The following is an 18,982-nucleotide window of genomic DNA, read 5'->3' as shown; positions in this document are numbered from 1 at the left end:
AAATTTCAGAGTACTGAAGGATTCTGGACTTTCCTAATTAACCATGGACTGGAACAGTTATTGAGACAGGCAAAAAATGTGCCCAGGACAGGATTATTCCAGTACACGGGAATGCCACAGGATGAATTCCTGCCATGGGCATTTAGATCCAGGTACTCAGTGGTACAGGGAGACATAAATAGCCCAGCATGGCTGGGACTGACCTTCCCTCCACTGGGATGTGCTCTCAGGTGAGGGTGTAAAAGCTTATCAAATTTTCGGGCACCTCCAGACCTTGCCTGGGGCTGTAGGCTTGAAAACATGCGTGGGTTTGCTTGCTTGGTTAGTGTCAATATTTTAACCTGAGGTGCCTGTTAGCAGAGAAAAATACAGATTTTAAACACAATGTGAAGGGAAGCCTCTCCTAAAATAACAGGAGATGTTAATGAGCTCTCTGCAAGAGGCTTAACTTGGGATGTTTTAATGTGTGATTGTGGCTGTTCTTAAAAATGAATAGACCTATCAGCATTCAAGGGCTATTCTCCTTTCCCTTCTGATCTGGCCTTCCTTTCTCCCCACATCCCCTGAGTCGTCAACTTTCATTGTCTGCTGTGATCCTAGAAAGCATGAGGGCTGGGGTCGGAGAATACTTTTATTCCTCAATTAGAAATAGAGAGAAAGCAATGAGAAATAAGTAAAAAATTTCAAGAAACAGCAAAGGGGAACAAAAAGAGTCACTTATATCCTGTGTGCAGACAGTGATGATCCGAGCAAGACAGACCATGGCTTCATCTTAAATCACACCCATGTGAAATATTTGAGTACAATCCACATCTCTCTATATAGACTAGGCACAAATTACACATTTTTGGGCACAATTTAGCAAGAGGCAGCAGCCCACCGGCACGCAGGTGCGTGCAGCATCTCCACCCTGCTCCGGCATCCCTTCGTGCCCCGGTGCTCGGGGGGTTCCGTGCTCTCCGTGCCGCTGCCCGCGGCCACCGGAGGGACCCCCCAGCCCCGCGGAGGGCCCGGGGCGTTGCGGGAGGGTCCCCCCGGAGGCCGGTCCGCCCGGGGCGGTGCGGGGCGGTGCGGGGCCGGGGCTGCCCGCGCTGTTCGCCGCGCCGCCGCTGGGGGTATCTTTGTACCATTTTTCATCCAGCAGCAATTTGGAGTGGAAACGTGTAATAGGGGAAAAAGCAGGGATCTCGGCGGTTTGAGCGAGCCGTGCATCCAGGAGCCAAAAAAGATTAACACCCCTCCGCGCCCCTCCGCGCATCTCCCGCGCCCCTCCGGGCACGGCCGCGGCTCCGCGATCGCCCGCCGGACACCGAGAGAGAGGGATTCGTCTGGAGGGCACTTTCGGATCGGGGGAGATCTATTGGATTAGTGGGATTATCTGCCTGCAGACGGAGAGAAGTAGCGTTTGATCATTTCCATTGCCTGCCTGATGGTCGGATTTACATGGAGGTGGCTCGGCACGGATGAGGCTGGATTCCGGATGGGGATTTCCAGCCCCCCCTTCCCGCGCCCCGATCCCAGGAAAGGGCAGAAAAATATATAAAAATCGGTATAATTGGGAAGTGTCCGGAGCGCTATCGGGAGCCCTCCCGCTCCCAGCGGCTGGGAGAGCCGGAGGAGGCGAATCCAGCGGATTACAGCTTCGGCTGCGATTGCGGGAAAGCGGCCGTGAACTGGTAAATACTTTGATGCTCCCGGCGTGCGGGGCGAGCCCGCGCCGGGATGGAGAGGAGGGAGGGGGCGGCCGGGCCGGGATGCAGCAGGGCGGCCGGGATGGAGGAGAGAGGAGAGAGGGATGGAGAGAGCGACCGGCGGGATGATGATGGAGCGGGGCCCCGGGCAGGGCAGGGCAAGGCGGCTGCGGGGCTGAGCCCGGGGGCGCTCTGCAGGGCCGGTTTCCCGGCCGTGTGTGCGTGTCCGCGGCCGGGGGGATGCGTGCGGGGCTGCGGGTGCGGGGCTGCGGCGGCGGCGAGCCCGAGCGGAGCCCGCCCGCCCGCGGGGATGCTGCGGGGGTGTCCGCGGGGACACCTCCATCCGCACACACGCGTTCGCGCTCGCTCACGCACGCACCCCCCGCACCCTCCGCCGCCGCCCCGGCCAACTTTTCCTCCCTCCCTCGCTCGCCCGCCGCCCCGGGGCCGCCGCCCGCCTCGGGCCGGGCGCGCAGCTCCGCGGGCGCTCCGCAGCCGCCGGTGCCTCCCGCAGCCCCCGCGGCCGGGCCTGCCGGGGGAGGGCTCCTCTCGTTTCTTCAGACATCTTCTTTCTCGCCCTGGTGCTGAGCGCTGGTTCTTCTCCTTCCCCCCCCGTCCGCCTCCCCCCCCCCATCCTCCTTTCCTGACGATCGCACTAGAGCATCATCTCTTCTTGCGAAAGGAAAATCAATTTTCAACAGGTTTAATTAAAATTAATCAGTCAAATTACTTAATATTAATTGACTTATAATTAAAGGCAGAAAGTTACCTTGGAATCAGGAGAAAGGATGTTATCTGGAATCGTTTTAACGATGCATATGGTTTCAGAGCAATTACATTCAAATAACTGTTTAAATAAAACAAACCGGAGCTTGATTATAGTGTTGTGTTCTTGCTGGTTCAGGTGACACAATCTGGACTGGCCATTTCGTTCTGTAAATTTGCTGACCTTTTGAAGGAATATCATGTTAGTTTGACACTGGGTTTGCTTTCTGGAAGGCCAGTTTGTTTTAGCTCTAACAACTATGGCATTAAAATCCACTAGTATAAAATGGAAATATGCCTTATAGAAGCTATAAATATCAAAGTAAATGTTTTTAGCACGTTTACATGTTCTGTGAATTTGAAATGAAGCAGATTTTTCTTTTTCTCAGCATAAGTGTAAGAAATTGTTTTAGGAATTATTTTTTTGCCAGCACTGCCATCCACTGTGGCAATATTTGCATTTATTCAGAGCCTTAGTGGGACAAGACCATACTGGTAAATTCAGAGATAATTCACATCCAAAGCCATGTATTTTTGGCAATGCTCACAGTAACCTTTTCATGCTCCCTTAAGACCTAGGTCGGTATTTTTGTTTGTTCGTTTTTTACAGTAGCAGCATTTTTGGTGCATCCACAGACTATTGTTATTGCTGAAAGAACAGTACTGTGAGCCTTGGGACATTTTCCCCTACTTTTCTGGGCTGGCTTAGTCGAAGCAAAGGATACTTATGAAATTGCACGTACTTTATTGCAGGCACCTGACAAGAGAAAGACCCATGCACAGTATAAATGAGCATTTAAAAATAGAGCCCATTATTCAGGGCCCTGATTTTCAAAGATCCTGATTCCCATTGACTGCACTGAGACTTGTGTGGGCTCCACAGCTGTAGCACGCAGACCACTTCTGCATCTTGGAAATTAGATTTGCAGATTGGGAGCCAAATGCTAAGTAGCCATGTTTGGGAATGGTGGTTGGGGAGGATTATTTCTTTTTTCTTCTCCCCCCCCAACTCTAATACTGGTGCAGGGTTAAAGAAGACTGCTTCTTAGTTACTTTTTGATAAATTACACCGTTTTCCTTAGGCTGTGGCCACAGATTGCAGTGATGTTGCAAAAGCAGTTTTGCAGTAAATGATTAGGAGATCCTCAGGTACCCACAAAGAGATCCCATTTATCCTGCGTGTTTCCTGCGGATCATATGCAGGCTGTGGGAAGAAAAATGAGGCTGAGGATAATCATGCTAAGTGTGCTGGGAAGCAGGATTTGGCTGAACACCTCTGTTTTGTGATTAACTGAGGTAGCAGTGAAAGCCATGAGAGTGGCTCACGCAGTTTGAGGCAGTGGGTGTAGGAGCGAGGAGAGGAGCTGCTGTCCTGATGCTGCTTTGGTTATCTTACCCCTTCTCCTAGAGTAGGGTAAGAAGATAAAATCCTGGCTGTTGATACTTAAACATCTTTCACAAAGTGGGTTTTCTCTGGATTATTTGTCTGGAGGTGGAGCAGTCTGCTGAGGAGGGTTATTTAAAGACTGGGACAGGGCTGTAGGCAGATAAATTGATTTGCAAGTGAATGGAGGAATTTGAACATGGTAATGGTGGTAGTTGTATTTTTTATCAGTTTACATTTTTAATATCCGCTGGCATGCACACCAGCATTAACCACTCTAATTGTTCAAATGGAGTCTGGGGAAAAGGGAAGAAAGCAGAGGCTTAGATGTGGTCTCAGTTTGTAATGGATTGGCTTGCCTTTCTTTATTAAAAGCAAATATACATTCCTTTGTAATAGAGATATAAAGCTGTATTACAGACCCTTGGCTAGCTCTGAATTATTTGTTTGATGTCATATTTATTATGGTTTTTTAATCACATGAAAAAGAAATTATTTAAAAATTAAATACTGGAAAAAGAAGGGCAGAAGGAGACAGACATTCTTTGAAAGCAAATAATGAAAATAAAACATTTTTTCTAGAGGTCCAGTAGAAACCTCTGTGGAATTCTTTTAATAAAGGATGGGCAGTTATCAATCTGATCCAGTAAATGATATAGTCTCTGATTAGTCCCAGATATCCCTCCATGGTAAGTATAACAGGTGATAAAATAATAGATAATGGTAAAAAATAGGTCCTGAATGATGAATAAAGGCTGTTCTAGAGGCATGTCTCCATTTCTGTAGCCCTGGTTCTGAGCTCTGCATTGTGAGGGAGCACGAGCACTCAGAGGGGATGGCTGCCCTGCTACCCAGGTGTTGCACAAGAGTTTGCATGCAAGGGAGGGAGAGGGAGTTAAGGGATGCACAAAACCAAACCAAAGCAAAAAAACCCACCTAGTGGGAAAACTTCATCATGTGTTGCATATCGAAAGCACATCCTGTACTTTTAATAACAAATAATGACATTACATTCCCCAGGATTACTATTGAACTAGCAGAATTACAGGGGGAAATAATTTTGGCTTCTTGGTGACTCAGCTGCTCATTTCTACCTGCCTCTGAAGACCCCACGTGTTTTCCAGCAGACTTTGTTTCCATAACTATTAAACTGCTCATTATTATGTTTTGTGTGCTCTCTGGGGATGGAAGGTGGCTGGTTGGCTGCTTGGTCCCATGTTGGGTTTTGCTGTGCTCCCTCTCCACCACAGCACTTCCCACTAGGAAACAAAAGGTGGAGTGAGGGAGCAGCAGCTGTGGGAAACCAGGGGGCACAGAGTCTGTGCTGTAAATATCCTCATATCCTGTAAATATCCCTGGTAACCACCAAGCCATGTAAAGAGCTGGGCTGCACACAGCAGGGTAACATGGCTTTTCCACTGCTGTGGTCAAATAAAACATGAGGCCATTAAAGGAAAAGCAATTTGAGTTCTCTTTACCCCATTTGTTGAATTCTTCTGTTTTGTCCTCATAATATTTTCTGCATAATCAGTTTTAGTGTTGCCTCTGGGTAGCCTGTTACCTTCTGCTGATGCTTGGTTAGGTCTTTTGCGCCATATTAAGGGAGAATGTAATGCTTGGAAATTAGCAACACGTGACTGTAAAATCGTAAAAGTGGTCAAGGACACTTTACAACTATTGCATTTCAAGTAACTCATATTCCTTTAACGAAGCAGAGAACTTAAATGGCAATTTAAAAAGATGTTTTCTAAATCTCCTCAATCACATCCTGCCTAGAGAAGCCATTAGCTCACTTGTTGAACTGGTTCTGGGAATTTAATGAGGGGAATATATTTATGTTGCATTTTGTACTTTTATTTAATTACATTTTGTCTGAAGCTTTTAGGTTCAATATCTGAATTTAAAGTTGTTCCTTAACTTTTGCCTTCCCAACCCTGTCCCCCAGTTTCCAAAACAGTACTTGAAAGCAGTAAAGTGTTATGTAGGCACACAGTGTCAGAAATATTCATGAGGAGAAAACGACAATTTAGTCAGGAGAAACCTTACAGATAGACTGAATATTTTGACATCCTCAAGCCTGTGCAAAACAGGCATTGTGGGATGAGGCTTTTGTTCCTTCTATGGTTTCACAATAAAGGTTTATTTCTGTGTAGAATGTGGGCCCTGGAGCAGCCACCATGGGATGCAGCTGCTGGGTCAGGGAACCCTCTGGTCACTGGAGTCGTGGTCAGTGTGACCAGGACATGACCACAGGGACACTGAGCATGGCTGCTGGAGCTGGAATGAGTCTCTTTCTCACAGACAGGGGCAGAAAATAGAGAGAGGACAAGGAGCTGAATAATAGGAGCTACACATGAAGTCAGATGGAAAGAGTAAATCTTTGTAGACGTTTAATGGTGTTATATTCTAAGCTTTTGGGAAATTTTATTTGAAATTTTTTTACAACGGTAAATATAGTCTGTGCTATATCCTATTTCTATTTCATGTGAGAGAAAAATTCCCCATCTATGGCACAACACTTTACTGCTACCATTACTGCAGACTTTATAGATCAGAGATGTGTCAGCATGTTAGCTTTAGCTGTAATGCTTTTTTTTTGTGAAACCTTATGGGCCTTGCAGCCACTTTCTCATACTGACACTCATAAAACGTTCAAGTTCTCATATTTATTATTTAATTTGCTTCCTATATAAAGCAGCAGAGCTCTTTGGTACGTGAATATGAAGCCAAAAATGACAGGCAGGCATGAATGGGACTAATGAGTTTTAATAATGCACATATTAGAAACTGTTAAAGGAAGTTTAATTAAGAAAAACAAGTTAAGCATGAAATTCATTTTGGAGCAAATGCAAGTAAAGTCACAGATGTACAGAATGCTAGATCACAGGAAACAACCTCTTCAAGCTGATAGATCCCTCTAATGCCAATATTGCACTCAAGTTGTAGTGTGCTCTCTGCAGTTGTGGAAAGCCTGGTAATACCAGTCAAGAGCACTTTCAGAGCTGAGTTAGAGATGCTGGGTTTGTGATTAACAAATTATGTTTATACGTCTGTGAATTTCCTGATGAGTTGGAACTTGATCTCAATTACCCTGATGAAATTGGGACCATCTTGACCATCTGATCAAGAACAAAAAGGCATGGGTTCATTTTTCTGCCACAAGGAAGTTTGCTGGTCTTTTTCTTAAAAAAAAAAAAAAAAATCATCTTGTTGAAGAGGTGGTTATTGATCTAGCTCTACAACAAGGGTTTTGTATGCTTGGAATTGTTACTGTATTGTATCCAGCTAGAGCAACAATTCATGGACAAATCTGAGTTCATTCAAGCATCTTTGTTTGCAGAGTTCTCCCTCAAGAAGTGGTATTATCTGTATTCCAGCTTTTTTTATCTTGAATTACTATTTCCACCAGGAAAATACAAAAGTGATATCTTTCTTATAAATCTGATATGAAAGCTTGCCTTAGGGGCTGAACTAGCATTAAAGGTAGTATTATTGTTGATATTATAGTTGTAATAAAGGTGGCAAAAAAAATCCAATTAATTTTTCTCATACGATTACCCCCAGTGAAGCAAGGGTGAGCCACAAATATATATCGGGTGAAGATCTTTGTTAACAATTCTGTAGCTAAATTTATCACCTGAAAGACACAACAAAAGCACAGTTAGTTTCAGGTGTCTCTGGGTGGGTTCTGGGCACTCTGCTGGAGTGATCAGATGAGAAGCACATGTATATTATATGAAGTATTAATCAAAGCAACTCCCACTTGACCTGATGAAATGCAATACACAGATTTTGATACTGAAGCTCTCCAATGAGAAACATCTGGGTTATTTTTTCCTCTGGGATGACCTCTGATTAACATGAGTTCAGTGGAATTTCTGCAGTAGGTCAGGGAATCTTTTTGTCCTGAAGCACAGAGCAGCCACCAACAGAATGGCCATTTGATCATTTAGCTGAATAGTTACAGTACTCAAAAGTGAGGATAATGTGTGGTCCATTTAAGAGTTAACTGTAAGCTGCTAAAAGGAATAAAGGTTCACTTCAGTGCCCATTATATTCCAAGCCAGTGCATCTGTCATTTTTAATTTAAATCTGTATTACTTAGCTGTCTAAAACTTTACACATAAGTGACAGAGTTACCCATTCTTTCTGTTATGGGTAAAATCACCATTTCGTTACCTACTTATTGTGCAAAATGTCAGACAGCTCTAGTCTGCATTAAAAAATTGTAGTCAACTTCTGCTAATACAAACAATTACTTCACATAAGAAGTAGAACTATTTTAAGAAAAATGATTTATTGATATGAGTAAATGGAAGATTATAAGACTTAACAGATCCTCTCCTCATAGGCTTAATTTGTCTGATTCAAAACAGTTTAATAGAAAATTTTGATTAGAAGTCTTCCTGTTTTGGCAAAGAAAGATGTAGAAATTTTTCAAAGTGATTTTTGATCATGAAAGTAGGAGTTAATAAGCATTAGTGAATATACCCACTAACAGCAAAGAACAAAAATTTGGTGCAGTTGAAAAATACATACCAATTTAAAGGAGTCTTATGACATCCACCCATTTAAATTCAACTTTTCACTAATTTTGAAGCACTGAATGGAATACTTTATGCTACAATATCTAAATATTATATTTTTCACAAACTAGTTATGAGGCTCAGTGGTCAAAACATCATATTAAATCTGGGTGAGGGCACTCAGGAATCAGTTTCTCTGATCTAGGAGTGATATATTTACACAACTTGTAGCATCTGGAAATCCTTTCCACTGGGTTGTTTGTGTTCCTGTGTAACATAACCCTTGTAATCTCATCCTAATGTGGGGTGGGACTGTGAGCCCGGGAAGATGATGTCTTATTCACACCTTTGTTGGCCATTTTGGCAGAGGTTCTGCATCTCAATGGGGCTGGATTTGGAGCAGCTTTGTGGAGCTACCAGATCTGTGGCTGCTCTGAGGTGGAGGGGGTGCTGGCGTGTGGGATCTGACCAAACCCCCCCAGAGCTGTACCCTTCTTACACAAATTATATATTGAATTCATATACTATCATTTCATACACCTGTTTTTTTAAATGAATGTAGTTAATTTGTTGAACTAAACCCATGCAAATCCCATCCTTTTGAGAAATTATTTAGGAAAGTATGCAAGAGCAATATCTGTTTTAGAATATTTCACAGAATGGATTGGGTTGGAAGGGCCATCTAAAGGTCATCTAAGTTTGGTAGACCTTCCCCTCCAGGCTGCTCAAAATCCCATCAACATGGCCTTTTTTTACTACTAAGTTGAGAGAAAATACAGTGTATTTGCAACTTGCTTTCCTTGCTAGCTGGAAACACAAAAGAAGAGATGGGGAATTTTGTGCTGCATCTCCTGAGGGTTTGTCTACCCATGTTGACAATTGGTGTGTCACACCAACACAATGTTCACCCTCATCTTTCCTCTAATGGTCTCTGTACCACTGTCCATGTTCCTGCTTGGCTTCATGGCATGTTTTAGGACAAGGATTTCTTCTTACAGACATGAAACATCTCTGGGCTCTTAGTTCTAAGGAGAAACTGCTGTAAGTAAAAATGGATGCAAATGTAGCTGGTTCTGCAAAACAGCACTTGTGTTTTGAAATGAAGTGGCATTGTGTGGTGTTCCAAACTCTTGCAATCACTTTGAGTATTTGTGCAACTGGGATTTACTAGCAAAGTGAAAGTGGAAAGGAGCTTTTTAGCAGGAATATCAAATCACGGAATACACCTTCAGCTGAAAAGAAAACAGCATTTTTGAGGGTTTGGGGAGATTTTTGTCTAATCAATAATAGTTGTTACGTGTGCTATGGCTGATGTATGGCCAGAAGACTTGGGTGCCACCAAAGGTTTTATTAATCCATTGGAGCTATTGATAGGTGGTACAGATCAAACCATCCCTTAAGATTTGAAGGTCTGGGCATGAGTAGCAAAGAGGAGTTGCACTGCTGCAGATTGCTGCAGATGTGACCCATTGTGGGGTGCCCTGTGTCATTGGAAATGCAAAGATGCATTGAAGCTCTCTTGGATTGTTCACTCCTCAGAATACTAAATGCTTCTCTAAAGTATTTCAGAATCTGAGCTATAAAGTAATTTGAATTCAGAAAGGAAGATAATAAAATAATAGATAGAAAAAAATCTCTGTATAGTATAGACTGTTTGAAAGAGCATGAAAGTCTTTATCAAATACCTTTTACAGTAGAATTCATTTGTGTTACCACAGGGAGCAATTGTGATCCTCAAATCAAGACAGCAGAAAAATCTGAAAAGGTTTCTCCTCCTCCTCAGATCCACATTATTTTGATGCGGAATCTTGTCCCAGATTTATCATTGCTACTCTTTAGTTTATTTGTCTGCTTCTCTCCCTGATCATTCCTGTTTATTCCTTCTCCATTTTTCCTCCACTGTTTCCTTTTCAACTGAGTCCAGATACCAAGGGAAAGTTCTATGCAGATCACCTGCAGAAATACTGGGGAGAATTTTGCCCAGCATTAACTCTCAACATGCTCCTGGCCAGCTTCCCTGCTTGCCCTTGCACCTCCTGCTCAAAATGAAATTTTGTCAGGAAAGTCTCAAAAGATTTGATAAATCTCAGTCTTTTTATTTGCGTTGAGTTTGTGGTTTTGATGTGATAGCTTCAGGGCAGCCAATGACAGGCCTGAATGTCTGACCTCTCAGTCTTGAAAATAAGCTGTTACTTAGACATTTAAAAAGAAAGGCTTGAAAAGAGCAAATCCAAAATTCAAGTTACAAATACAATGAAAATATGTTGATTGAAATTGTTGACAATTTTCTGCCCTTTATAGCCTATCCATCAATTCATGGAGGCTACTGCCCAACAGTTAATGAATTAGGAGTAGCAAACACAAAACTGAATTATATTTTTACCTTTTTAGCATCCTGTCTCAGAGTAAAACCTTATCCATGGGAGGCAAACCAGAACTGCAGATCACAGCAGAGCTGTTCAGCTGCAAACACAAACCAAAAGCAGATGGACAAGCTTAGAATTATAGCCCAGCTTTAGAATGGGCTTTGAGTTTACATTGAATTTACCATTTGAGGTATCAAAATTGTATTACAAGGTTTCTTTAGAACTGAAAACAGGTGCTAAATAGAAAATAGAGGCTAAATTAGTAGCATCTTGTTAATTTTGCACTTCAAACAAACCCAGCATCTTAAAATGAAGAAAGATGTTTTTGGCTTGGCACATCTATGCTGCATTTGTTGAACTCAGACCTTCCCCAGGCCATGTGAATTAGCTGGAAGACTACTGAGATAAAGTTCCTGCTATTTATGAGTTTGAGTTTGAGAAAGAAGAGAAAGTACATGTTTCCATTCCTGAGAGGAAAGCAAGCCCTCATGGGTTTTAAGACCCAGTGGAAAAGGCTGTGGAGATTTTTGAATACCACTAAGGAACAGGCTTCCATCTCTCCATGTGCATTGCTCAGAATGTCTGTCTGCCTACTCTGTCTTTACTATTTCTCAAGTAGTACTCTACTCCCTCCAAAATCTGAAATGCTACAAAGCAGTAATCCTCCATGAGGGGAATGTCTGCCATTCCATACAACTGTGTTAAAGTAAATGTAAACACACACATCAAGTTGGGGGAATTATGTTCTGCAGATAATTGGTGCGTTTCCAGCAAATACTGAGAATATACAGCTGGAGGATGAAGGACATAAGCCTGTTTGTTAATGCAGTTTCACAGTGAAGGTGTTAGAATTAGCAGAGAAAGAAAGGCAAAGAGAAAATTGCAGAAAAGCTTCATCTATCTCCTTATTGCCTCCTGAGATAGATTGTTCAGAGCTAAAGGAACACTAGACATGAACCAAATCTCCTGCTGTCCTATATAGCTTTTACAATCTCCTTTTTAATAACCCAAACTACAGGGTAGTCTGACTATTAGACAAGCCGTTCTTTTGAATTCTCTCCACAATGTGTATAGACATGATAAAAAAACCAATTCTCATTAAAGCTGCCAATGCTGTTTCAAAAGCAGGTGGTTTAAAATGTTTCCTATACAAAGCAAAACACATTTCTTGTGCATTACACACTGCTTAATAGGGAGTGTAAGATTATACTGCTATGTTGTGTATAACACTGCATCTTAAATAATAGGATATTGTAAGTCGTGTTGGAAATATGTTTCACATGAATATGGAAGATATAATGATATGCACTGAGCAATTTTCAGAAGTGCTGGAACACTGCCTTGTGTGACAACCTCTGAGCTAAAGTAGTTGAAAATAGCATCTGGAATTTCAGATTATAGAGTCTCTGATCCTAACTGATTATTTTTTCTAGGATATTGTTCAGTCAGCATGTGGATATATGAAAGATAAGACTCCTCCTCTCCTGTGGGAATGCTTACTGTTTATGTTATAAATTAAGGATGGTAGGAATTGAGTGCTCTCAACATGCATTTTCATTTTTCACTGAAGTCAGTCTTTTATGAGGAATGCAGGATTGATCTGACGTAAAAAATGTGATATACAGCTCCTTCCCTAAGCTGCCTTTTCATATCCTTTTCCAAACCAGTTCTGAAAAAAAACCCCAGCAACCTACAGAGGTCCAGTTGTACTTCTGTGCAAATTCAGTGTTTGCCATTCACTTCAGCAGAAGCAGACTTTGGTCCTTCATTGATGTGAACATTTCAGTCTATCTGTGAATTTCATCAGCAATCAGAAAACCACATAAAGCATGGTAATTCAGGTTATTATGAATAAGCACAGTAATTCATATTATATTTTAAAATGAACAAAACATATTTGTATGTATTATAAACTGCTTTTAATGAAATAAAATTCATTTGGGTCTTCAGTGTGCCTGCCTATCTTAATTTCTCCATCTTCTGCTTTAAGGAATAATTACTTCCTTTCTGATAAATCAACTTCTGCAAACAAGGTGAAAATTGATTATGAGCTGATTAAGTTAAATAAAATATTAACATAAACACTTACGTAATGTAGCTTGGCAGTGAATTTCTTATTCTTGAACAGGTGGATTTTTAAAATGTATTTTCTGTGAGTCCTGTTTCTCCTGAGAAGTCTCTGTAAATTCAACAGGTGATATTACAGATAATCCAGTAATCAGAGTTTCACCTGCCATTTCATGGACCCATAAACTACTGCAGTTTAACTTACATGACTCTAGCCAATATTAATGTATGTAAATAACGTGTTAAACACCTAGTTATCACTCTGCCCATATTAGCTCTTTCATACTAATGATTTATTTTCATTTTCTCCAGGATATAGACCTGCGGCTAACTGGATTTGATTTATAAGAGGGGATTCTGCAGTAAATGGCTGCTCTCTTCATATTGCTGCTATGGAAAACAGAATTGTCAATAGGATGTAGTCTGATAAATAGTGCTGAGTGAAGATGCAGCTTCAATAAGTGTGAAATCAATGGAAGATACTTACCGCATGAAAAGCCTTTTGAGATTTTTCTGACAGGCGCCTATTTAGGAAACTTGATCTGTTTCCTCCGGTCGCCCTGTTTTTACACCAGTGGATACAAATCAGATTGCTTCACTGTAGTTACACAACTAATGTGGGACCATGGCCTTTCCAAGATCCGTGTGGCTGGACTGTGTATGGAGAGCGACGGCGCTCCGCCTGCTGCACACGGGATTGAACGCCACTTTCGCTTTTTCCATACTTGGATTTTTGCTCCACGCCGCAGCTGTGTCCTCCCAAAAATTGGATGATACCAACCCAGTGGTGACCACCAACTTTGGCAAGATAAGGGGGATTAAGAAGGAACTTAACAATGAAATTTTGGGGCCCGTTATCCAGTTTCTCGGGGTTCCATACGCTGCCCCTCCAACAGGGGAACGCCGCTTTCAACCTCCTGAGCCTCCATCTCCCTGGGCAGACGTCAAAAACACCACCCAGTTTGCTCCAGTGTGTCCCCAGAACATTATAGAGGGCAGGTTGCCTGAAGTCATGCTTCCCGTGTGGTTTACTAATAACTTGGATGTAGTTTCAACCTATGTGCAAGATCAGAACGAAGACTGCCTCTATTTAAATATCTATGTCCCAACTGAGGATGGTGAGTTAATAGCAGGCAAAACAGGGAGATCTTTTTATTTTCCTGTTCTACTTTCTAACAGTATTAATTCACGTGTACTGGTAGCATGCATGGCTTTCTCTGTTTGCATGCCAGCTTACTACATGTGTGCATGCTGCTTTTCTCTGTGTGCGTTTGTCCTTGCTTTTTGATTTTTATTTTCTTTAAATTTCTTTCCTTCTTTCTGTGTACACTCATTTTTTTTCCCCCCACAGCACGTGTAATTTTTAGGTCAAAGTTGGTGCCTAATTCTCATTGCCACCCACTGACTTCTGGGAAGATGCATCAACATCTTTTCCATTGCATGTGCAGGCACAACAAGTTGAGAATCTTCCGCACCTAATAAAGCAGGTCATATTTAAGTTAGATAGTGGTGTTGCATGCTCCTACTGTCTGTGACGGAGCTCCATGTTATTTTCTAGTCTTCTATTCATTTTTCAGTCAAAAGAATATCCAAGGAATGTGCCAGAAAACCCGGCAAGAAAATTTGTAGAAAAGGAGGTATGTATAAAGTGGACAAAAAAAAAAACCAAAAAAACCGGGGGAGAGATCGAAACCTTGCAAAAGGAGAAGGAATAATACAGGTGAAAGAGACTGATTGCTGGTGCTGTGAACTGTTAGGGACTGTCTTGTCCTGGTGGAGAGGTGTTTAAAGAGAGGTCCATGTATGACAGATAAGATAACTTTTGTAAAGCCAGGATCCAAGCATCTCTGCCTGGCACTCTGTGCAGTGACAGTGCTGGCAGCTTCTCTCTTGGCCCCCAGGTTCTGGGCAATGCCTGCAGTGGTACCAGGGGATGGGATGGTGTGTGTGGATGCAGAGGAGGGAGCTCTGTGCCCTGGGATGGGCACTGCCACCACTGGAGGGGCTGGCACAGCCCACAGCTCTCCCTTCCAGAGCTATGGCATAATGGCTGAGAAGCACTATAGCAATGCAAGGCTGAGACCTGCACTGGCTTTCTCCAGGATATTCCCTGTTTTCTTGGAACAGGGTTAACTTTTCTGGAGTGTAGATGTGAAAGGTTTTTTTCTTTTTCGTTTACGCGCTTCTAAAAGTGAGCTTTGATTTCCTTTATTCTGTGATTACAGCTCTCTTTGTCAAAGCCCAAAAACTCTTAATAGGGGTGTAGGGAACTGTTAAAATATTGTGACATGGTACTTTGGGAGCTAGACTGCTTTTGGAAGCTTTGGAAACTTGGCTTCTCCCCTTTCTGTGTTAAATACTATGGAAGAGTTTGCAGATTTCTTTGTGAATATTTGCAAATTCCTCAAGCAGTTGACATGCAACAGAGAAGGTCTATTTTGGTACTGATTCAAAGGAGGCATTTGGTGCTAGTTTTGAAGTACTAATTTTGTACTATGCACGTTTATTTTTGCATAAATGATTTTCCTTTATTGTTTTCTTTAAAATAATGTGTTACCTTAGAGCTGGACTACATGTGAATTAGAATGCTTTTTGGGGTAAACAAAGAGTACTGTGGACATGCACAGTTGCCTATTAGCTGTAATCCCTTTATTTTTTATCCTGTTATTCCAAAACAAACACATTTTAGGAAAGCACATAGCAGAAAGGTTTAGAGCTGGGAAAAATTTAACACTTTAAACTCTGCATTAGTTTTTAAGGCAGTATCCAGGCTCTAAATGAGGGTGGCCTTGTTCCCAAGGCTTTAGCTCTTACAGCTCCTAACTGCTGGTTGCAGCTAGCTGTTAATTATTAATTGTTAATTGGAGTTGCTCAATGCATGCTTTTTTTGAGATGTCAAAATCCACTTTCAGTGACTTAAATCAATTTGTGTTTAAAGTGTCAGGCTTTGAGGCATCCTCTGTTTTCTGTTAGGGAATTTTTGCTTGGTGCTGTAAAAGTACAATTGGTTAAGCTGGGTTCCCAGAGCTGGAAATGAAGATAATCAGGGTACTGTGAGCAACGTCACTTCTTCACACATCATTCAAGTTAGAATAACTGCTGTCATTTATATGCATTCAATTAATGTGCAGTGCTGCAGCAGTTATTACGCAGTTCATCAAGCGTGTGTAATTAGCTGAGCAACTTTCACTTCCTATCACCCAGACGCTGATTCACAAAGTCATAAATAAAGATGCAGATCCCCATCATTGTTCTCGGAGAGCATCTTTCGTATGAGAGAGTATTAAAATAAAAATAATCAGAAAAATAGCAAAAGTCAAAGGAGGGAGAGCCCAGTAGCTGAGAAAGTCGTGCTTATTGTCCTGTGGGCCTGAAGGAGAATAAAGAGAGTTACTTGAAATTCAGTAGGTACCTTTCCACTTAGATTCACTGCACACACAGCACAATAAAAAGCCTACCTCTTGCTGTTGACAAGTGCAGAGAGCTCCTGAATACCTTCAGCTGGGCAGCTGAGATATCTGTGGTAATGTCTGTTCTCTGAGTAAATCTCACTCTACTCACCTGTGCAAAACCCGGATTTATCCTGGGCTGGGATTGCCCCCACGACCAGGGGCAAAAGGAGTTGCAGGACAAAGTTGCAGTAAAGTCACAGCAACTGAGCAGCACCCACAGCTGGGAAATGGCAAAGAAGAAAGGCCCTACACTCTTCTCTTTTGCTGGATTTTTAGGTTACAGTCATAGCATCACAGTGATGAAAATTATTGGAAGGAGAAAATCTGGAAATCAGAGGCAAACTCTTACAGCATCTTTTTAATTCATAAAGGATATGTAAGATGAAAGTGATTGAAGCAGCAACCATATGCTACCCTTACATGGGGTTTGATTCCTTCTTACCACATGAAATAGATTGAATTAAATAAATTAGTATTTATACTTAATTGTCAGCTGAGGGACATTAGAAAATTAAAAATTTTGAAGAACAGGGAGCAATCTGATTAAAATAGATGTGGAAATGAAAGGAGTTCTAGCCATGAGTCATGCTAGAGATGGTAATGAGCATTATATCCATGACCTCCTGTTGGGATTTGGATGTGCCCACTGCAGAATGATAGGCTGAAGCTGGGTGAAAAGAAATGACACAATTCAGCATGTTTTCTGCAAAACATGGAGGCATGTATTCCAGTTACTTGTCCTTCAATTTACTCATTCAAAAATAAAGAAAGGGCATCTGGTTTTGTGTCTTTCCCTTCAGGTACGTCAAGGTCAGAGGCTGCTAATTCTGTTTTGGGTATGCAGAAACTTGTGTTTGCAAGGGCTGGTTTTGGAAAATCAATGCAAAGGCATCTGCAATTCTAAATTTTAATAGATCCTGTTTATAATGTAGGTTATAGCATTTTAGTGGTTGATACTAATTACATTGTCTATTACCTGGAATTTCCTGAATTTCCTGACAAACCTTTGCAGCATTTCTAGGGATTACCTGAATAGTATTCGACTATTTGGCATTTCAGACCTCTAAATTTACCTTATAGTCAAAACACAAATATTTTACTTGTGATCCAGAATGTTTCCTAATCTCTTAGGAGGGCAAGTGCATCCTGCTTTAGCGGCATACCTGTGGTGTTTTAATATTGTATATTAATTTCTTTCCATTGCAACGGTTTGCACGAGGAATTTGCTAACTTGATGACAACTGCATAAAGAAAATTTGGAAAGGATCACTTATATGCCCACTAAAAGAACCCCCAGGTGTTGTGTGCTCTGCACTTGGGATGACAGTGTGCTCTTTCTTAGGAACCTGTACTAAATCTTTCATGCTGCCTGAAGATGCCTCAATGTGAAAATGTGGAGCTGTAGGTGGTATATCCTCAGTGTCATGGAGCCAGGCAGATGCAGTTTTGGATAAATTAGTATTTGTAGGAGATTTAGGTGTAGAATAAGGAAAGAAATCACTTGATCCTTACTTTTATGTTTAGGAATTATCGGTGGCTCAGAGACCGCCCAATATCAGTGACTTCTCCACATGTGGATTCTGTTTCTTATTCTAGTCAGGGCAGTGAATAAATTTTAAATGCGGAGACTCATGATCTGAACTACCTCATTTGAGAGTGTAGGATTAGACAGCTCTATTAATATTTATGCCTCCTAATGGGCTACTTGATTTTCAGAGCAAAGCTCCCCACACCATACTTTCTGGGTTATGGCTGTGGTTACTATGGACGCACGGGAGCAAATGTACATACACACAAATATATTCATGGAACTGAAACACAAATCACACTGCTGTAATCTCATCCTGCTTTGATCTCCCTTTGTTTTCAATAGAGAATATGTTACATCAGCTCTGTTTTGTAAGAGGCTCTGATAACCTTAGGGCTTTAAGCTTAGCAATGTGAAATATTCTTTAGAGGACTAAGCAGAAATTTCACCTGTTACCTTGTGTTTCTGTAGAGTGATTGTTCCAGTACTCCATTTAACTACAATAGAACTGTTTACTTATCATCAGATCTTGGAAATGAGCAATTAATAGAACTTGTGCAGTTCCTGTGGACTCCCTTAAATGAAGATCTTTCTCTAAACCCATTTCAGCTCTGAAATTAACCAGAAAAGGACAAGCTGAGGCCTTTAAAGTGTGTATTTCCACTGGCAAAGGTTGAGAATTTATTTTCAGTATTCCTTTTTTCTAAAGATATAATTTAGAAAATAATATCAAAGTAATGGAAGAGTAGATGGTAAATTGTCCAAAATTACTGAAATATTCCTTTCTCTACAGCCATGTGAGTGAAAAATATGAAATCTAAGGTGTAAGCCTCCATCACAGTAGACAGATCTCTGTCAAAATAAGTTATGTTTTCAGTAGACTAAAAATATGCCTTTGCAGTCCATTGCCAGAGCTCTGGGTCTCGTAAGAATGAGTTCCAAAGTTACAAAATATTCCTTTGTGTGTATTGTGGGAGACATCAATGCTTTAAAAGGGTTTATATCTTCATTAGGTGGCTTTGAAGATTCCTAACAAATTATTAGCCTTTAGTATATTTGTGTCAGTATTTGGCTGCACATATTTGAATTTTCACCCCCATCCATGCTGGGTCCTGGCTGGAGAGCCCTCATCCTTACTCCTTGTAGTATCAGCAGGCCCAAGTTTAGTCCATACTCCCTAACTCCACTGCTACTCACCAAGAC

The 18,982-nt window shown here is 41.6% G+C and overlaps 1 protein-coding gene across 8 annotated transcripts in view; it reads left to right on the top strand.

Moving 5' to 3' along the window:
- The window catches only part of NLGN1 (neuroligin 1), a 324,107-nt gene that overhangs the window by 13,237 nt on the left and 291,888 nt on the right, over positions 1 to 18,982 (top strand). For 4 of the 8 annotated variants that reach the window (XM_064720782.1, XM_064720781.1, XM_064720780.1 and 1 more), the window contains exons 1-2: positions 1,126 to 1,676; positions 13,112 to 13,917. In XM_064720782.1, the coding sequence (XP_064576852.1) occupies positions 13,425 to 13,917 (493 nt within the window). In that variant the 5' untranslated portion in view covers positions 1,126 to 1,676; positions 13,112 to 13,424. Of the gene's footprint in view, positions 1 to 1,125; positions 1,677 to 13,111; positions 13,918 to 14,376; positions 14,437 to 18,982 lie in introns of those variants that run through there. The other 4 variants (XM_064720778.1, XM_064720776.1, XM_064720774.1 and 1 more) reach the window with 2 other exon arrangements.

Source organism: Zonotrichia leucophrys, chromosome 9 (genome assembly GCF_028769735.1).
Source record: "Zonotrichia leucophrys gambelii isolate GWCS_2022_RI chromosome 9, RI_Zleu_2.0, whole genome shotgun sequence".
NCBI classification, from domain to species: domain Eukaryota; kingdom Metazoa; phylum Chordata; class Aves; order Passeriformes; family Passerellidae; genus Zonotrichia; species Zonotrichia leucophrys.
Note: the sequence above shows the minus strand (reverse complement) of the source record. Positions and strands in the feature narration are given on the sequence as shown.